The sequence below is a fragment of the Heteronotia binoei genome, chromosome 21 (assembly GCF_032191835.1).
Source record: "Heteronotia binoei isolate CCM8104 ecotype False Entrance Well chromosome 21, APGP_CSIRO_Hbin_v1, whole genome shotgun sequence".
Classification (NCBI taxonomy): domain Eukaryota; kingdom Metazoa; phylum Chordata; class Lepidosauria; order Squamata; family Gekkonidae; genus Heteronotia; species Heteronotia binoei.
Window position 1 is genome coordinate 139,200,649 of NC_083243.1, and position 17,933 is coordinate 139,218,581.

General features: G+C 41.6%; 1 protein-coding gene across 8 annotated transcripts in view; it reads right to left on the reverse strand.

Moving 5' to 3' along the window:
- Positions 1-17,933, reverse strand: part of FAR1 (fatty acyl-CoA reductase 1) — a 119,348-nt gene that overhangs the window by 57,805 nt on the left and 43,610 nt on the right. For all 8 annotated transcript variants that reach the window (XM_060263142.1, XM_060263145.1, XM_060263139.1 and 5 more), the window contains exons 2-3: positions 9,648-9,842; positions 5,173-5,348 (exon numbers count right to left, since the gene is read on the reverse strand). In XM_060263142.1, coding sequence (XP_060119125.1) covers positions 5,173-5,348; positions 9,648-9,839 — 368 coding nt within the window. In that variant the 5' untranslated portion in view covers positions 9,840-9,842. The remainder of the gene's footprint in view (positions 1-5,172; positions 5,349-9,647; positions 9,843-17,933) is intronic.

Below are 17,933 nucleotides of genomic sequence, written 5' to 3' on the forward strand. Positions count from 1 at the left end.
AGAGAATAGAAGTCATTTAAATCTTGGTATCAGGAAGCAACAGAGATTGTGTGAGGCCCCACAACCTTCAACATTACAAATCTGACCCAATTACATTCTGCTGAGAGAAGTTATGGAGCATTATCTTTGTGACTATGGACTTCAGACGTGAAATTTTTTCAAATGTTAACAAATGTCACTCTTGTAAGCCTGAACAAGCAGCACAAACTTGTAAGATTAAGCTATATTTCTATTTTTAGTATTTATTATTATTAAACCACTAATTATCCAAATCAATTAACAACATATATATAAGTAGTCTGGTTAGATAGCAGATTCTCTTTATTTTTGGTTACTGTTATGCTTGACCCTAGAGCACTCTTTTTATATTCAACAGCCACGACAATACTATTATTTTATTTTAATTTGGTAAATTTATATTCCGCCCTTTCCCAGATGGGCTCAGGGCGGATTACATTCAGATAAAACCAGTCAAATACAATAAAACCAATAAAATACAATTAAAACAGCAACACAACACAGTACTGTATAACAAAGACGGACGGGATCACGGTGCAGGTTGGAGGATAATCAGTGGCCCAGATATAATAGTTCAGATGACAGATCACTGTGGGGGAGGATAGCCAAAGGTATAGGCAATAAGGAAAAGGACGCCCACTTGCCTCAACCAAATGCCTGGTGGAACAGCTCCATTTTACAAGCCCTAGGGAAAGGTAACAAATTCAGTAGGGCCTGTATCTCCACAGGGAGCTGATTCCACCAGTATGGGGCCAGGGCCGAAAAGGCTCTGATCGAGGCAAGATGGATGTCCTTTGGGCCAGGGATGACCAGATGTTGGTTGGCAGATCGTAGCAACCTTTGGGGCTCATATGGGGAGAGGCGGTCCCGCAGATATGTCAGTCCCAGGCCATGTAAGGCATTGAATGTCAATACTAAAACCCTGAAGCGGATCTGGTACTCAAATGGCAACCAGTGTAATGTGCACAACATCGGCCGACTGCTTGCCCGTCCAGGCAATCCAGTTAGGAGCCACGTTGCCGCATTTTGCACCAGTTGGAGTTTCCGGATCAGTCTCAAGGGCAAGCGAGTTACAGAAGTCCAACCAGGAAGTGACCGTTGCATGGATCACTGTAGCTAGGTTCTGGGACGTCAGATAGGGCACCAGCTGTTTGGCCTGCCGAAGATGGTAGAAGGCAGATTGCGCAACTGCTGTGACCTGGGCCTCCATGGAAAGGGAGGCATCCAGCATCACCCCCAAGCTCCTCATCTTCTGAGTTGGCACCAAAGGGGCACCATATAGGGTGGGAAGTCGGATGCCCAATCCTAACCCCCCCTTGACCGAAGTATAGGCCCTCCGTCTTAGTTGGATTAAGCTTCAGTCGGCTTAACTGCAACCATCCCACCACAGCTTCTAATGCCCTGGTCAGATGGTCTAGGGCGGCATCCGAATGGCCTTCCATCAACAGATAGAGCTGAGTGTCATCTGAATATTGGTGACAACCCAGGCCAAAACCTCAGGCAATCTGGGCAAGGGGGCGCATATAGATGCGCATATAGATGCTAAACATCACTGGTGAGAGAATAGCTCCCACCGCATTCAAGTGGGTGCCGCAGAGAAGTCTGCTCACCAATTGCCACACTTTGTCCCCGACCACGGAGAAAGGAAGAAAGCCACTGTAAGGCTACCCTTTGAACTGCGATATCGGCAAGGCGGTGGGTCATTAGATCGTAAAAGACCGTGTCAAACGCTGCTGAAAGGTCTAACAACAGCAGCACTGACCCGTCTTGATCCAGATGCCTTCTAAGGTCATCTGTGAGGGCGACCAGAGCAGTCTCTGTCCCATGGCCAGGACGGAATCCGGACTGGAAGGGATCAAGTGTAGAAGTATCCTCCAGGAAAGCTTGGAACTGCTCTGCCATCACTTTCTCAATTACCTTACCCAGGAACGGTAAATTTGAGACTGGGCAGTAATTGGCCAGGACCATCGAGTCCAAGGATGGCTTTTTTCAAAAGCAGGCGGACCACTGTCTCTTTAAATTTAGTTGGAAAAGTCCTTGTTTCCAAGGATAGGTTAATAATATTGGCTAAACAGCCCTGGATACCCTCGCCGCCTGCCTTAATAAGCCAGGATGAACATGGGTCCAGTGGGCAAGTGGTCGGCTTCACTGCAGCCAAGATCCTGTCCACATCTTCCCAAGTAAGAAGGAAAGTGGTCCAATATGGGACCCAAAGATGGACAATGGGCTTCCATTTTCCATATTGTGTCAACTGTGGCCAGGAGGTTTTGGCAGAGAGTCAAAACCTCACAGCCAGTATCCAGTTCTTACCTGCTCCTGTTGGCACTACAGTCAATGATCAAATTGTCCTAAATAACGGGGCCCGGCACAACTTCGCTGACGCAATGGAGGCTGCATAGAATTCCTTCTTAGCGGACTTCACTGCCTTCTCATAGGCCTTCATAAATGCTCTATAAGAAGTTCTAGACTCTTCATCATAAGATCTCCGCCACACTCAATCTAGCCGTCTAAGTTGCCGTTTCATCCTCTTCAGCGCCAGGGTGTACTACTGCACCCTTCTTAAATCTTCGTTCGCGAAGTCAAGCCGAGAGAGAGAGAGAGTACCATGGAGCTGATTTGGTATGGAGACAAAGAGGGCACTGGAGGGCAATGCCATCGATGGCTGCAGAGAACCAGGAATACCAGTCCCCTACTAGCTCATCTAATGACCTACCAGAGGGAATTGGATCCCGCAGAGTTTCTTGAAGCTGTTGAAATCTCCCAGGACCAATAACCTGGGGAAGTCCAACACCCAGGCTGATATTGCATCCAGCAGGGCAGGCAGGCTCTCTGGGGGTGCATTAGGCGCCCGGTACACCACCCAGATAGTCAAACTCTCCTCAGCCTCCCGCACCAGACTGACACATTCAATGCCAGTTATGTTTGGGGCAGGGAGTGTCCTGAAATAAAAAGAGTCACGAATGATCATTGCAACCCCTCTCTCCCCCGCCCGGTTGTTTGGGATTGGTGGAGGACTGCGAACCGGGTGGAGCAAGTTGGCTCAAAGCTACAATTCCACTGTCATGCACCCAGGCCCTGGTAACACATGCCAGATCGATCTGTTGCTCTACAAAGTAATCCCGTAGAGCAGGGGTGTCAAACAGTTCGGGGGCTGAATCAGGCCCCTGAAGGGCTCCTATCAGGGTCCTGAGCAACTGGCTGTCATCTGCTTCCTTCGCCCTATATCTTGCTTGCTTCTGCTTAACAGCTTCCTTCTGCTTAAACCTCTATTTTCTCCATTAGCTGAGGCTCCTTCCTTGGGGAGGAAGGGGGGGGAATAGCTTGCTTTGCCAGGCTCTCTCAATTGCACAGTGGTGCTACTGAGCCAAGCCTCTCTTTCTTCTATTGACTGAAGCTTGCCCCCCCCCCCCGCCAGTCCCCTGGGGAAGGAAGGAAAGAGCCAGAGCTTCCTTTGCCCAGGATCCCATGGGAGAAATGCAAAGAAAGCATCTTTAAGACCAATGAGTGCTAACGTTTTAAGCATGTTTTAAGTGTGTGTGTGTATATATATATATATATATATATATTTGTGTTTGTGTTCTTTATAAAATTTGTATGCTATCTAATCTTAAATAGGTACACACATGGCCCGGCCCAACAAGGTCTCATTTATGTCAGATCTGGCCCTTGTAACAAATGAGTTCGACACCCCTGCTGTAGAGTATAGATCATGTTATCGATAGACCTGGTGTTGAACAACACCAATGTCAGAGCCAAGTAATTTGTCCTAACCCCACAACTGACATGCCTTGGGATGGGACGCAGCTGAGAAGAGGTCCAAGCATTTCTATATCTCTGGCCTCTTTCCAAAGCATGAAGACCTGGGTCCACCACCATATCTCCCCCGCTGCCATACGACCGGAATCCCTGACCCAGCCATAGTCCTCCCACACAATGTTATCGGGCCAAGATGGTCCAGCTAACATATACCCAGCACTAATCTATTTCTATTCTATTCACTCTACACGTCCTCAACAGTTGATTCCTAAGTCCCCCTAATTTGACTAAACTAAATTCCAGATGTGAAGGAAGAGAGAGAGAGAGAGAGAGAGAGAGAGAGAGCCTTTCCCAATGACTTTTCCCAGTTTTTCCAATAAAAATATGGGCATTTGGGGGGAACACTAGAAAAAACCCTTATAAAATATTTTCTCTTTTGGCATGTATGAAATTATGTAAAGCCAGGTTTTATTCACTTAAAAGCACCAGTATATGGAAGATAAACTATAGCATTCCTATGTATGCCAGCGACATGTTTTTTGAGGATATTTACTGTATACAATTAATCTACTATAATGTGTTCAATTCCAGAGTTGAGTATTTTGAATCATGGAGTTTAACTTGACACTAAAATATACTGCCCTGCTTATTCTGACTATATTAGAATTTCTATTCAAATATACTCTTTTATTTGCTATGAATTTTGGTTTCTAATTTTGTCTTTTCTCATTCCACCTTTTATTTTTTTCTACCTCTCAGAGGGCAAAAATTAAGATGCATATGATGAGGTAGCTTAAGGTGCAGCAGTTTGCAGTGCTCTCTCAAGTACTGGCTATACTTGCAATGTTGTTTATGAAAAACCAAGATTCTTAAATTCTATAAAGTTACTATAATTTTACATGTTAAATTATACATTTTATTGAAAAGGAGCAAAGTTTCATTTTAATAGAAAAAGCACTGCATATATTTTAATTTCCTCCCCAAAGTATCTGTTTTTTCTAGGAAATTCTTTTTCCACACCTTCCAAGTTTTACTTCCATAAACAGGACCTAATTTAGAAATAAAACAAAATCTAGTTTCGATATAAAACAAAATCTTCTCCAATTATGAAGAAAAAGCCAAGTATTCCTTTAGAATGAAATAATCCAAGAATCTTTTGGAGGCACACCACTTAATTTGTATTTCAGAACTGACAAACCCCATTTCACTAAATAATTTTAAAAATTATGCTAATAATTTTAAAGTTGCAGGAAAAAAGGGTAAGTCACAGCACACTGGATGAGTGCATCTGCTCATGTCATGATCCAGAAATATAAAGTCAATGTAGGATAAGATGTACTCTTCCTTTACAACACAGAAGTTGTTCATGTTGTGATATGTTTAACTTAAACCACTCACCTTAGAATTTCATTGAATCTTACAGTAGCAGCACAGTGAAATATAATATTAGTGCAATCTATGAGAGTCTCTTTGTCTTCTTCACTAAGGGCCATTTCTAATTCTGTAAGGTCACTAGCAATTGCTATAATTTTTTCTTTAAACTGTGGCTGTTCATCTCTCAGTCGGTCAAAGAGCTGCCAAAAGAAAACAGGAGTAAATATTTAAGAGTCTCAAAGCCATGGCACAACGTGTTTCAGGGTTGTTGGGTTTTTTTCAAAATAATCTTGATTTGTTTTCTCCCTAAAACATTACACTGTATTTCTTACTTTCACTTCTACTATGAAAACCATAAAAGAGGAAAAACTGGAAAAGATGACACAAATGTAAGACAACTTCCCCACAATAAAAGAGAAAGCTAAATAAATAAAAGATAACCCTGAATTTAATATGATCTTACTCTCAACCCATTTTTGGTATAAGCCGGGGTGGCCAACGGTAGCTCTCCAGATGTTTTTTGCCTACAACTCCCATCAGCCCCAGCCATTGGCCATGCTGGCTGGGGCTGATGGGAGTTGCACGCAAAAAACATCAGGAGAGCTACCATTGGCCACCCCCAGTATAAGCCATAAGGAGTAGAAGCAGAGAGAGAAACAGGAGGAGGTGGCTGAGAGGTGATATGATCACCATCTTCAAGTACTTGAAGGGCTGTCATATAGAGGAAGGTGTGGAATTGTTTTCTGTGGCCCCGGAAGGTAGGACCAGAACCAATGGGTTGAAATTAAATCAAAAGAGTTTCTGACTCAACATTAGGAAGAACTTCCTGACCATTAGAGCGATTCCTCAGTGGAACAGGCTTCCTTGGGAGGTGGTGGGCTCTCCTTCCTTGGAGGTTTTTAAACATAGGCTAGACGGCCGTCTGACAGCAATGAAGATCCTGTGAATTTAGGGGAATGTGAGTTTCCTGCATTGTGCAGGGGGTTGGACTAGATGACTCTAGAGGTCCCTTCCAACTCTATGATTCTAGGAAGCAAATTCAGTAGTTTCAAAGAATAGTGAGTGGCCTCACAAACTGGCCCATATTATAGGCATTGCAAAAGTGCAAAAAACAACAACTAGAATGATTAAAGGGTTGGAGACTTCCCCTTTGAAGAAAAGTTAAAGCTCTTGGGGTTCTTTAGCTTGGAGAAATGATGACTGAGGGGTGACATGATAGAGGTTTACAAGATTACGCAAGGACAGAGAAGGTAGAAAAATAAGTACTTTTCTCCCTTTCTCACAATATAAGAACTCGTGGGCACTCAATGAAATTGCTGAGCATGTGGATTAGAACGGATAAAAGGAAATACTTCTTCACCCAAAGGGTGATTAACACATTGATTTCACTGCCAATGGAGGTGATGGCAGCTACAAGCATAGCCAACTTCAAGAGGGGATTGGATAAACATATAGAGCAGTGGTCCATCAGTGGCTATTAGCCACAGCTATTTGATGGAACTCTGTCTGGGGCAGTGATGCTCTGTATTTCTGGTGCTTGGGGGGCAACAGTGGGAGGGCTTCTAGTGTCCTGGCCAGAGTGTTGGACTGGATGGACCTGATGGCACCTTGTTTTTATAGCCAGAGTGTTGGACTGGATGGACCATTGGTCTAATCCAACATGGTTTTTATTATGTTTTTATGTTCTCCAAGGAATACCAGGGCTGTAACACAGATGCAGCCAATTGCAAGCCACCTTTGAACATCCTTTGTTTTCAAGCCTCACTAGGGGTCACCAGAAGTCAGCTTGACTTGATAGCTAAAATAAAAATTAAAAAGCATCATGTAACTGAGTATTGGGGCCAGTACACAAACAACTGGCTAAAAAAATGAATTCATTTTCTATCACTGAACATTTCTTTATGTCACACAATAGAACATATTCCTTCTCAAAATGATTATGGGTTTTGAGCTTCCAAGGATTTCTCAGAGATGCTACAATGGCATTTTGAAAATACAAGGTATCACAATGAAATTTCTAAGTAATGTGATAACCCAGTGCCTAGGATTATTGCGCCCAATCCTGCAAAACATATGCAGACTGGGAGTCTGCATAGGCATTCGTTTAACAGAAAACTATGAATTAATGATGCAGGATTTTGATACCTCTTCTGCCGCTTCCCCAATATTTTAAAAACCAAAGCAGCTACAAAGCTTACCAAATTGTTGTCCAAAGCATAAATAGAAAAGAATTAGTTTGTTTTGATACAGACTATATAATCTGGCTATGAACTCTTAAGATTGAGTTCAGAAGTGATCTCAATACTTGTGGCTTTCCTGTTCAGTCTTTAAAGATGCAAAGTGCAGGAAGCATTAATTTGAAATAAAGAATAGAATATTAAATTGAAAGGCTCCCTTGAGTCATCCTATCTAAGAAAAATTATTTTGTTAACGGGCCGGAATAACCCATCAAGCACCAGATACCTGGAAAGCAAATCTCATTACTCAACATCAGCAAACACTAATCAATGGATGGGAAGCTTTGTAGTCTGTGGCAAACAAACTGCAAGACATACCCAGACAAATTGGGTATGCAGTTAAGACTACATAGTCATAAATGGCATAAAATGCCCAAAAGGGCTGATCAACATTCCTCTACGCTATGTACTTAGTGATTCTTATACTTCCTACATACCTTGAAAGACTTTTACCTTTCATCATAAACAGGGCTTTTTTGTAGTAGGAACTCCTATGCATATTAGGCCACACACCCCTGACGTAACCAATCCTCCAAAAGCTTACAGTAGGCCCTGACCTAACAGTCCTGTAAGCTCTTGGAGGATTGGTTATGTAAGAGGATGTGGCCTAATATGCAAAGAAGTTCCTGCTACAAAAAACCCGATCATAAACAAATACCATACATAGGGATATAGACTCCTCCCAGTTTCCCAGGTATAATAAAAGGTGTTACATGTCTCAAGAAAAGAATTGGACAGACATTAACTTTATTTCAGAACTCATTATCTGATATCAATGTGTACTATTATATGTGTCATACAATATCACCACTATTCACAGTATATGTAGTTATCTTAGCGCAATCAGGTTCATAGAACAAGGAGCAGGGCAAAACCAGAAATTTCAGAGATAATACAATGATACCTCTTCCACAGAAACAACGCTTATAGTATCCTGCAGGTGTCAGCAACCATTCTAATTCTCTATATGGCTCCATCTGTTGATACTTAAAATCTGCAGGTCGGGGCCATACAGAGAAAACAGATATTGCTATGAATTTGGGGGTGCCCAGGTATGAAGAAACACCTGAAAAATTAAACACTGCATGAATAGGGTGAAATGCCCCCTAAAGAGCATTATCTGCATTTGTGCAGACCACACACCTTCACTGGCCTGCTGACATGTGTAATGGCTGCATGTGGGAGATGGTGGGGGGCGATAACAGTGCAGCAGGTAGAATGGGAAGGGGAAAGGGAGCTGCTGCTGTTCTACTGTACAACAGATGCAGTTACAGAATCACATTTTTAAATTGTATTGTATTCTATTGCTCCCTTACTACAATGGCCAAAAGGCTCAGCTAATATCTCTCTCCCTGTTATACCACCCTTTTGTTTGCAATGAGTATTTTACATAGGAGATTATTCAAACATATTCTACACCTATGTAAATCATTCCACCCAGTGATTATCAAGTGGCAGGCTATGACTCAGGAGGCAGTCAGATACAGGCACTCCCTAAGTGGGAGTGGGCTGTTCTGGCATAAGGACCAATTTAAGGAAGGGCATTAAAGCAAGATGACTACTTAAAATGAGATGTAAATCAGTTTTGTTTTGCAAAGCTAATCCTATCCTAGTGGTCATCGCCAGTTTCATTCCATTTCATTATTGCTTCAAGTTTTCTTCGAACAGGCTTAAGCCCAATTTAAACACCATACTGGTGTATAACATTGCAGAGGCAAAATGCCTGTGTATTAGTGTCTCAGTAAAACTGTGCTGTAATCTATCCAAAGTGAGCTAGAAATCTGATATTATGTTGTGTGCTTAGCATGCATAGATACTTTACATAGGTGGCAGCACAGTCCATGCAAATTCATACAAGAAAGTACTTCACATCAACATAATCACATAAATCAGCTGTGAAATAAAAGAATATGACTTTTCTGAAAGCAATCAAATAGAAGTATTGTTTGCTTCACTGTAAGGCGTTGGGGAACACACATGAACATTTAGAGCCAAATACCATCAGGTAAGCAGCTGAGAAACAATTCACAGTATCTGGAGAATGTCAGATATTTATAATCAGAAAGCAAAGCAACTATTGGCCAGAAACAAGCACTCTAATTACAGGAATCATATGATCTCACACTTACCTCTGATCAGATTAATTTAGCTGCTACTTTTAACCAGCACCATTACAAGTGCTTGTTTGAGAAGAAGCTGATTCAGAAAAATGTTTGTAAAACTTGTTTATCATACAGAATATGATCATTTATGAAATCATACCTTGCAGCTGATCATTTCTTCCACTCTTTCTTGGGACATTTTTCCTGCTTTGTGTCTCACCAACACATAAACTGCTTTTACTTTTGGACAAGACCTTAACAGCTTTTCAAGAAGAACCTTTCCCATGAAACCAGTAGCTCCTGTGAGAAGGACATTCTTGCCTTCATAGTATTCTGGAATTGATACCATCATGACCTTAAAAGAATTTAAAAGCAGATTAGGGTTTATACCCACATGTATTCCATGTAACATTTTATCTCCTCAAAATTTTTACATGACTGTGACCAAGTACCTTCTTTTGATTGTTATATACTATTCACATAAAATCACTGGATTGCTCTCTAAGAGAAATAATCTTGTTGTTTACTATTCCTTCCTGGGGGGGGCATTCAAATATACAACCACACATACATAAGATAAAGACTGTATTAACAAGCTGTATGAACAAGCATGTAGAGCAGAACTGAACAGAGAATTTGTATTAATCACGAAGCTAATAAGGACCCAGAAATGGATTTAATGCCTGGACAAAGTGCCTTAGTATAAAATACTGAAGTTCACAGAATCATAGAGTTGGAAGGGACCTCCAGGGTCATCTAGTACAACCTGCTGCACAATGGAGGAAACACACAAATACCTCCTCCCATACCTCCAAGTTACTCCTGCTCTATGCCCGGAAGATGGCCAAAACAGCAACCACCACCTTCAGGATTCCTGGCCAAGCTGGCCTGGAGAAAAATGCTGCCTGACCTGAAAGTGGCAAACATTATTTCCCTGGCCATGTAAGAAAGGACCACGAAAACTAAGCACTGATGCAAGCCTCTTCCTTCTCATGATCTGCCAAAGTTCACAAAATCAGCATTGCTGTCAGATGGTCATCTAGCCTCTGTTTGAAAACCTCCGAAGAAAGAGAGCATACCACCTCCCGAGGAAGCCTGTTCCACTGAGGAACTGCTCTAACTGCCAAAAAGTTCTTCCTAATGTTTATCCAAAAACTCTATATTTAATTTCTGGTCCAACCTTCTGGAACAACAAAAAACAACTCCATACTATCTTCTATATGAAAGACCCTCAAGTAGTTGAAGATGGTGATCATATCACCTCTCGTCTCCTCTCCAGGCTAAACATATCCAGCTCCTTCAATCTTTTCTCATAGGGTTGGTCGCTACATACCTCACCACCTTTGTTGCCCTCCCCTCTGTACATATTTCAGCTTGTCTATACCTTTCTTAAATTGTGGTGCCCTAAACTGAAAACAATACTCTAGGTGAGGTCTTACCAGAGCAGAGTAAAGCGATACCATTGCATCATGTGATCTGGACACTATACTTCTGTTGATATAGCCCAAAATTGCATTTGCCTTCTTAGCTATTGCATCACACTGCTGACTCATGTTCAGTGTATGGTCCAGAAAGACCCCTAGATCCTTTTCGCACATACTACTGCCAAGACAAGTCTCCCCCATCCTATAATAATGCACTGGATTTTCCCTACCTAAATGCAGAACTTTATATTTATCCCTGTTAAAATTCATTTTATTTGTTTTAGTCCAGTTTTCCAGTCTGTCAAGATCAGAAGTGTCAAACGTGTGGCCCAAGGGCCAGATCAGGTCCCCAGATGGCTCCTATGAGGCCCATAAGCAACTCACTGTCATCTGCTTCCTTCTCTCTCTCTTGCTTCCTTCTGCATGGCAGTTTGCTTTAACAGGCTTGCTCAGTTGCACAGGAGCTACAGAGCAAAACCTCCATTGGCTGACCAGCACATGTAGCAACTTATGTACAAAAACTCACAATGCCCAGCCATTTCATGTTTTCCTTTGTGTCTTAGGCTCAAAGCACTGACCATGAGAAAGCAGATTTGCAACTTACAGATACACATCTGAACAAGACCTAAACAGCCTACTCAAGATTGCTACAGCACACATTGTCTCCAGATTTTGATGCAATAATTCAGAGCACGAGGTGTCAGTTATCAGAAACTGTTAATACTGCAAGACAGCTAATCTTTTAAGCATGTTTTAAAGTTTCTTTTAAAAAAACAATATTTAATTGTGTTTGTCTGTGTTCTTTATAAAGTGTACATATCCACTACCTAGCATTACATTTTATGACACACATGGCCCGGCCCAACAAGGTCTCATTTATTTCACATCTGGCCCTCATAACAAATGAATTTGACACCCCTGGTCAAATGGGTTTGACACTCCTTACTCTGCATTTGCTACCCTTCGCAATTTAGTATCATCTACAAATTTAATAAGCATTCCCTCTATTTCTTCATTCAAATCGTTTAACAAAACAAGGTCCCAGGACAGATCCTTGAGTCACTCCACTTGTTACTCCTCTCCAAGAGCCTCTTTGGGTGCAATTTGTCAACCAGTTATAAATCTACCTAACAGTAATAGGATCCAAACCATATTTTACCAATGGGGGGGAGGGAGGGGAGGAGAGAGAGTGCAATCCCGCATTCAGTACTTTCCTCCCTTCTGTGCAGGGCTCCTCACAGTGGCTTTTTCCCCTGGATCTTACATTGACATCTCTGGAGTGGGGTTGCATGTTCCCTGCTTGCTCTGTGCCCTGAACAAACTCAAGAGCCAAGAACGAGACCATGACAAAGGCTAGTGTGGAATTGGTTAGTCTGACATGACTTTCTTTTTAATTAAACTTTTAAAAACAATATACAAGTACAGTCAAATAGTCACAAAATCTTAAACCTTTAAATCCCCCTTCCCCCAGACAAAAATCTATAACACATTATACCATTATCCTAGGATAAGATTCAGACAGGTGACGTTCAAGAGTTAGATACAAGACAATATGATCAAAATAAAAAGCTGCAAAATAAACTCCCTACATAGAGAATACATACTGAGAAACTCATGCTGGCTCTTAGTAATCACAGCCATCCTTTCTTAAATGCTCAAGGACTGACTATTTATTTATTCTAAAACTTTTCCAGGAATAGACTTCAAGCTGACAGGTTGATAGTTACCCGGATCCTCCTTTTTCCCTTTCTTGAAGATGAGGACATTTGCCCACCTCCAATCTTCTGGCACCTCATCTGTTCTCTAAGATTTCTCAAAAATAATGGCCAGAGGCTTAGAAATTATGCCCACAAGTTCTTTAATTGGTACCCTTGGATACAGTTCATTTGGTCTCAAGGATTTTGTTTCATTTAAAGAAACTAGGTGTTTATGTACTACTCCTATGCTGATCCTAGGCTGCAACTCCTTTCCTTCATCACACACTCTGCTTTTGCCATGTTGAGCATCTTTTCCCTCACAATAGAAGACTGAAGAAAAATAGAAATTGAGCAGTTCTGCCCACCCATTGCAATTTCACTTTCCTGTCCCCACAATGGGCCTACCATGTCTTCGCTCTTCTTCTTGCCTTGAAAAAAAGAACCTTTTTTGTTGTTGTTTTTCGTGTCTCTCGCAACCTAAGCTCATATTGAGCTTTAACTTTTCTAACACTCTCCTTACAAAGCACTGGTTATTTGTTGGTATTCAACCCTTAATTATAAGGCCCTCCTTCCATTTCCTAAATGAGTCTTATTTCTCAAAGCTTTCAAAAGCTGTTTATGGAGCCACCTTGGCTTCTTTAGGCTCCTTCCATTTTTCCTTCTCATAAGAATAGTTTGTGATTGTGCCTTCAATATTTCCCTTTTAAGAAACTCCATTCTCCTTAAGTATTTCTGACAGTGGAAATCAAGTCCAGAATAGCAGATCCTCTTGTTTCCCTCTCCACTTTCTGGAAAAAGAAGTTGTCAGCAAAATAAGTCAAGAATTCATCTGAGATTTCATTTTTAGCTGAGTTGGACTTCCAACAGATATCTGGGAAATTGAAATCTCCCATGATCACTGTATCCCATCTTTTTGAGAAGTTTGTAATTTGTTCTAGGAATGTCTCATCCAAGTCTTCTGCCTACTCCTTTTATTTTTACGTGGACACTCACAACTGAACTTCCATGCTCAGATTCATGTCTTCCTCTACAAGCATATACCTCCTTTACATATATTATTCCTCCTCCGCTTCCTTATTAGTCTACCCTTTTAAATAAACTGCACCCCTCAATTCGAATATTCCAGTTGTGTCATCTCACCAAGTTTCAGGAATGCCTACTGAGTCATAGCCCCTTCCTCCTGTATTAGGACCCTGTGGAGCAGACCCTGCCAGCTGCCTGTTGTCAGCCGGCTGTGACTCTCTTGAGGCGGCTGGGAGCCTCTATAAATTTTAGCAGCATTTCAACATCTAAAAGCTTCCCCGCCACCCGCACACACACATCCTGGTAAGTAAATGTTCCCATCTGACTGCAAAACTTCCCTTCTGCTGCATAGCTGAAGCTCTTCATGTTCTTTGTAATTCACAAGGAAAAACTCGCTCTCTCCCCCACACACACAGCGAAAGAGCATTTCCTCTGTTAAGCCCTCCTCCCCTTCCTTCCTCGGTCTCTCTAGCAAACCATTTATTTAGCTCCAGCTCCAGAAGGCTGGTTCCTACCAAAAGAATGACTCATATATTTAAATAACAAGACACCCTGTATGTGGGTTCACTGTAACGTGTGAACAGAACTTGTGTGTGTGCATGTGTGTGTGTGTGGGGGGAGAAGGCTGGCAATATGTTTTCAATACGGTTATCCTGTATTTGGGTAGCAGAACTGTGATATATGGGCTTTAATTCATAGAGTTAACAACTCTGGCTGGTAAATTCCCGGATATTTTTGATGGATCCTGAGGAGGGCAGGGAGCTCAGTGGCATGTAAAGTCCACATCCCCCCCCCCCAAAAAAAAGCTATTCTGTACAGAGGAATTTATCTCTGTAGCCCAGAGAACAGTTGTAATTCTGGGTGATCTACAGGCCCCACCAGGAGGTTGGTAGCCCAATATCTTGGGAGTAAATCCACTGAATAAGAGGACTAAAGATAGTTCTGTTTTCCATTGCTTCAGGTGACCATCCTGTAGTTTACTTTAATTTTCACACACACACCCGCCCTCCCAACTTTGTTATTCCAAGGAGGTCTCCCATCTAAATAGTTGCCAGAGCAATTTCAAGTTTTTGAAAATTGGTTATCAATGTGTGTGTGGGGGGCAGTAGGGAGTTTGAGGGTTCTGGGAACAGAAACGGATTTGGGTGGGTAGCAGCGTTGGTCTGAAGTAATAGAACAAAATTTGAGTCTGGTGGCTCCTTTAAGGCCAACAAAGTTTAATCCTGGCTGTGTGGGGCACCAGCCAGTGTGATGGTAGGTCAGATGGCCATGAGAGCGGCTATGGGTTGGGGCCATTGAGTGCCCCCCCCAAAAAAAATCAAAGGCCCCCTGACCTTCTAAATCCTGGCTATGGGGCTGAGTGCAAGTTAATGTTTCCTAGCATATGTGCCACTCCTCACAAATTGTTAGTGTTCTTATGTTCAGTTATTGGCATCACAGTAGGTTTTGAATTTTTATCTCACTCCCAGACAAAAATCAGAAGAATTGATGCATTCTGAACTATTAAAGAAATCCATTCACCATAATGGATTTGACCAAGTGAAAGAAATTGCATTTCTCTATTGCAAATGATAAAGTATATGATACTTGCATAATCATGAATTACCTACAATTATAAAAGGGCATAAATGTATTATTTGGGAGAGGCATATTTTCTGAGAACAAATAATCTTTATAGTCCATCCAAATATTCAGCATTGCCACTGGAAAAGAATATATTTTAGAAATTTTAGATTGCCCAGAACTGTAACATTTTTAATTACACTGAAACATGGTTGTCTATGAACCAAGCACCAGAAACTCGCTAAAATTCAAATAATTACAATGGAAATAATCTTTTTAAGCATACAAAGCATTTGCAATCTTGTCAATAATGTTCAGTATACAGGACATTTCAGGAAAAGACAAGGAACACATTTTTCCTGTTGTTCAAAAATGAAGTAGACTCTTTACATATGTGCTACCATTTACATATTTTCAGTTGAACAAAAAAGAATGACTTTGAATAGCATTTTTCCAAAGCAGATCACTGAAAACATTCATCTGCAGAGTTCATTTCCCTAAAGCAATTTTAACAGCTATTGCTTCATGCTATTATTCTATGAAGAAAAAATTCTGAAAAAGTTTTGGAGAAAAAGTTCTGAAAATCAGTCCTATGGTTTAGTTTAACATTAACCCTTCTGTTTGCTGGCGCTTCAGAATGTTGTTGACCTAGACTGCAATTATGCTTACAGCTTTATCAGTGTCAACTCAGTGTCTACACATGTCAGTTTCTATCTTAATTATGACACAATTACAAAACTAGTAGTGCAAATGAAGCTCCTGGCAAACCATCATTGCTTATCTCTTGCTTTAAATGCCCCAAGATAGTGGTCTCCATAAGTCAGTTGCAACTTGAAGGCACACTGTTGCTCTTGTTCTCCTATCTAGTTTGGTGATCTAGTTTGGCCTTCAGTCTTTGTTCTGGGAAGTAAACATGTAGCTTGGATCTTAAGCAGTTAGTGTAGTCTACACTTGAGGGAACCAGTTCCCTATGTGCACTCTTTCCACTGCAGCTTTCTGCAGTCTTCACTCAATTATTGCGCTCCTACCAGGGCAGTGGACCCTAGGAACACCATAGGATGGGGAGAGCAACAATCTGGGGCAGGAGGACATCAGCAAAAGTCATTCTCTCCTCCCCTACAAACAAAAATGGTGTTCTTTTGGAGAAATAGCATTGTACTGAAAGAATGGCATGATAGGATCCAAGCCAACATCCACTTGTATCCAAGACTGAACTATAAGAATCTGATATAAATCAAAATAGGATGAAGAGTTGCATCCTAGAATGGGTTTATGCAACAATCCTGAAAGTGAACATGCAATAGAGAAAATTATACATAACCATTCATAACAACCTCAACTTCCTAGCTGCTGTTTCTATTGGTTTTTCAATTAAAAACATACTAATTCAGAATGGAAAAAAAAGCTTTACTGTGTCACTGTGCCAAAGAACTACACAGCTATATGTGAAACTATTTCTTCTCTACCTGGATCTATTTCTTCTCATTAAAGCAGGCTAGTATTGTTAACACATACTACATAGGAAGAGTTCCCAAAGCTGGCACCATGAAGTGGTCAGCTGGCAACCTTTACATCTTTACATGTATTGAGGCTTCATGGAGACCTCTGAAGTGGTCTCCAGAACATGACCAGACTGTTACAGACCGTTTTCGCACACAGCTCACCTCGCAGTCACAATCCTGTTCCCTCCGCAGCGTCTGGTCGGATTTCCCACCATCTGCGCTGAAGTTACAGGAAGTGCCGCAGCTTTTGCGTAGCAAACGTAAACCACTAAAACCCAGTTTACGTTTGCTACGCAAAAGCCACGGCACCTCCTGTAACTCCGGCACAGATGGTGGGAATCCGACAGACGCTGCGGAGGGAACAGGATTGTGACCGCAAGGTAAGCTGTGTGCGAAAAAGGTGACAGACTTCACCATATCATCTCAAAGTACAAATAGGAAAAGGTCTAAAAATCCAGTCAACTCTATTTTTGAAATTGGGCCTGAGAGCCTACTTACCATCTATTAATGCATGGTTGTTTGTGTGGGTGAGGAGGATAGATCTCTTCTACTACATACCCAATTATTTTATAACACACTAAATCCTTTAACGTTATGCTAAATTCTGCAGTAGTTTCCTCTGCAAGAGCAACTATAGAGGAGTTTTGTGCAACAAGTGGGAACCCAACCCATTCATCAAGCAAAGTACAGCTGTAACCTCACCAATGAAGCCCTTTGGCTTAAATTTGCCTTCTTATCCTTCTTAGCCAAATAGCTAGTTTGTAGACAGAAAGATGCTATCCAGGGATTTATTCTCAATCAGGGATAAACAGATGTACATGAAAAGTCTATGTGTGAAGGATTTAACTTGCAAGAATGGTGCAGATCTAGTATCCAATGCCCATGCCAAAGCTTAACCAGGGAAGCCATGACGCCCCCTGCTCCAGTGCCCCTGGTCCCTCAGCTTGATGCTATTGGAACAAGCAACGTCTGGGGTACAAAGAAGAGAAGGCCCCTGCAGGAGACACCAAGATGACAATTTGAGAGGATAGCAAGGTCAGCACCTTCTCTTTAAGTATCATTCCTTGTCTGTTCAGATGGCTACTCTTAAGGCAACATTTGCTTCTCAGATGTTCTATGCATAGTGTCCTAATTACATCATGGGAGGAGAGAGGGAGGAGGTGAGAGAGACAGAATATCTGCTGTCTCTTCTCTTCACTATCAATGTTAGTTCCTAAATAAAGCCTTATTGATCAAG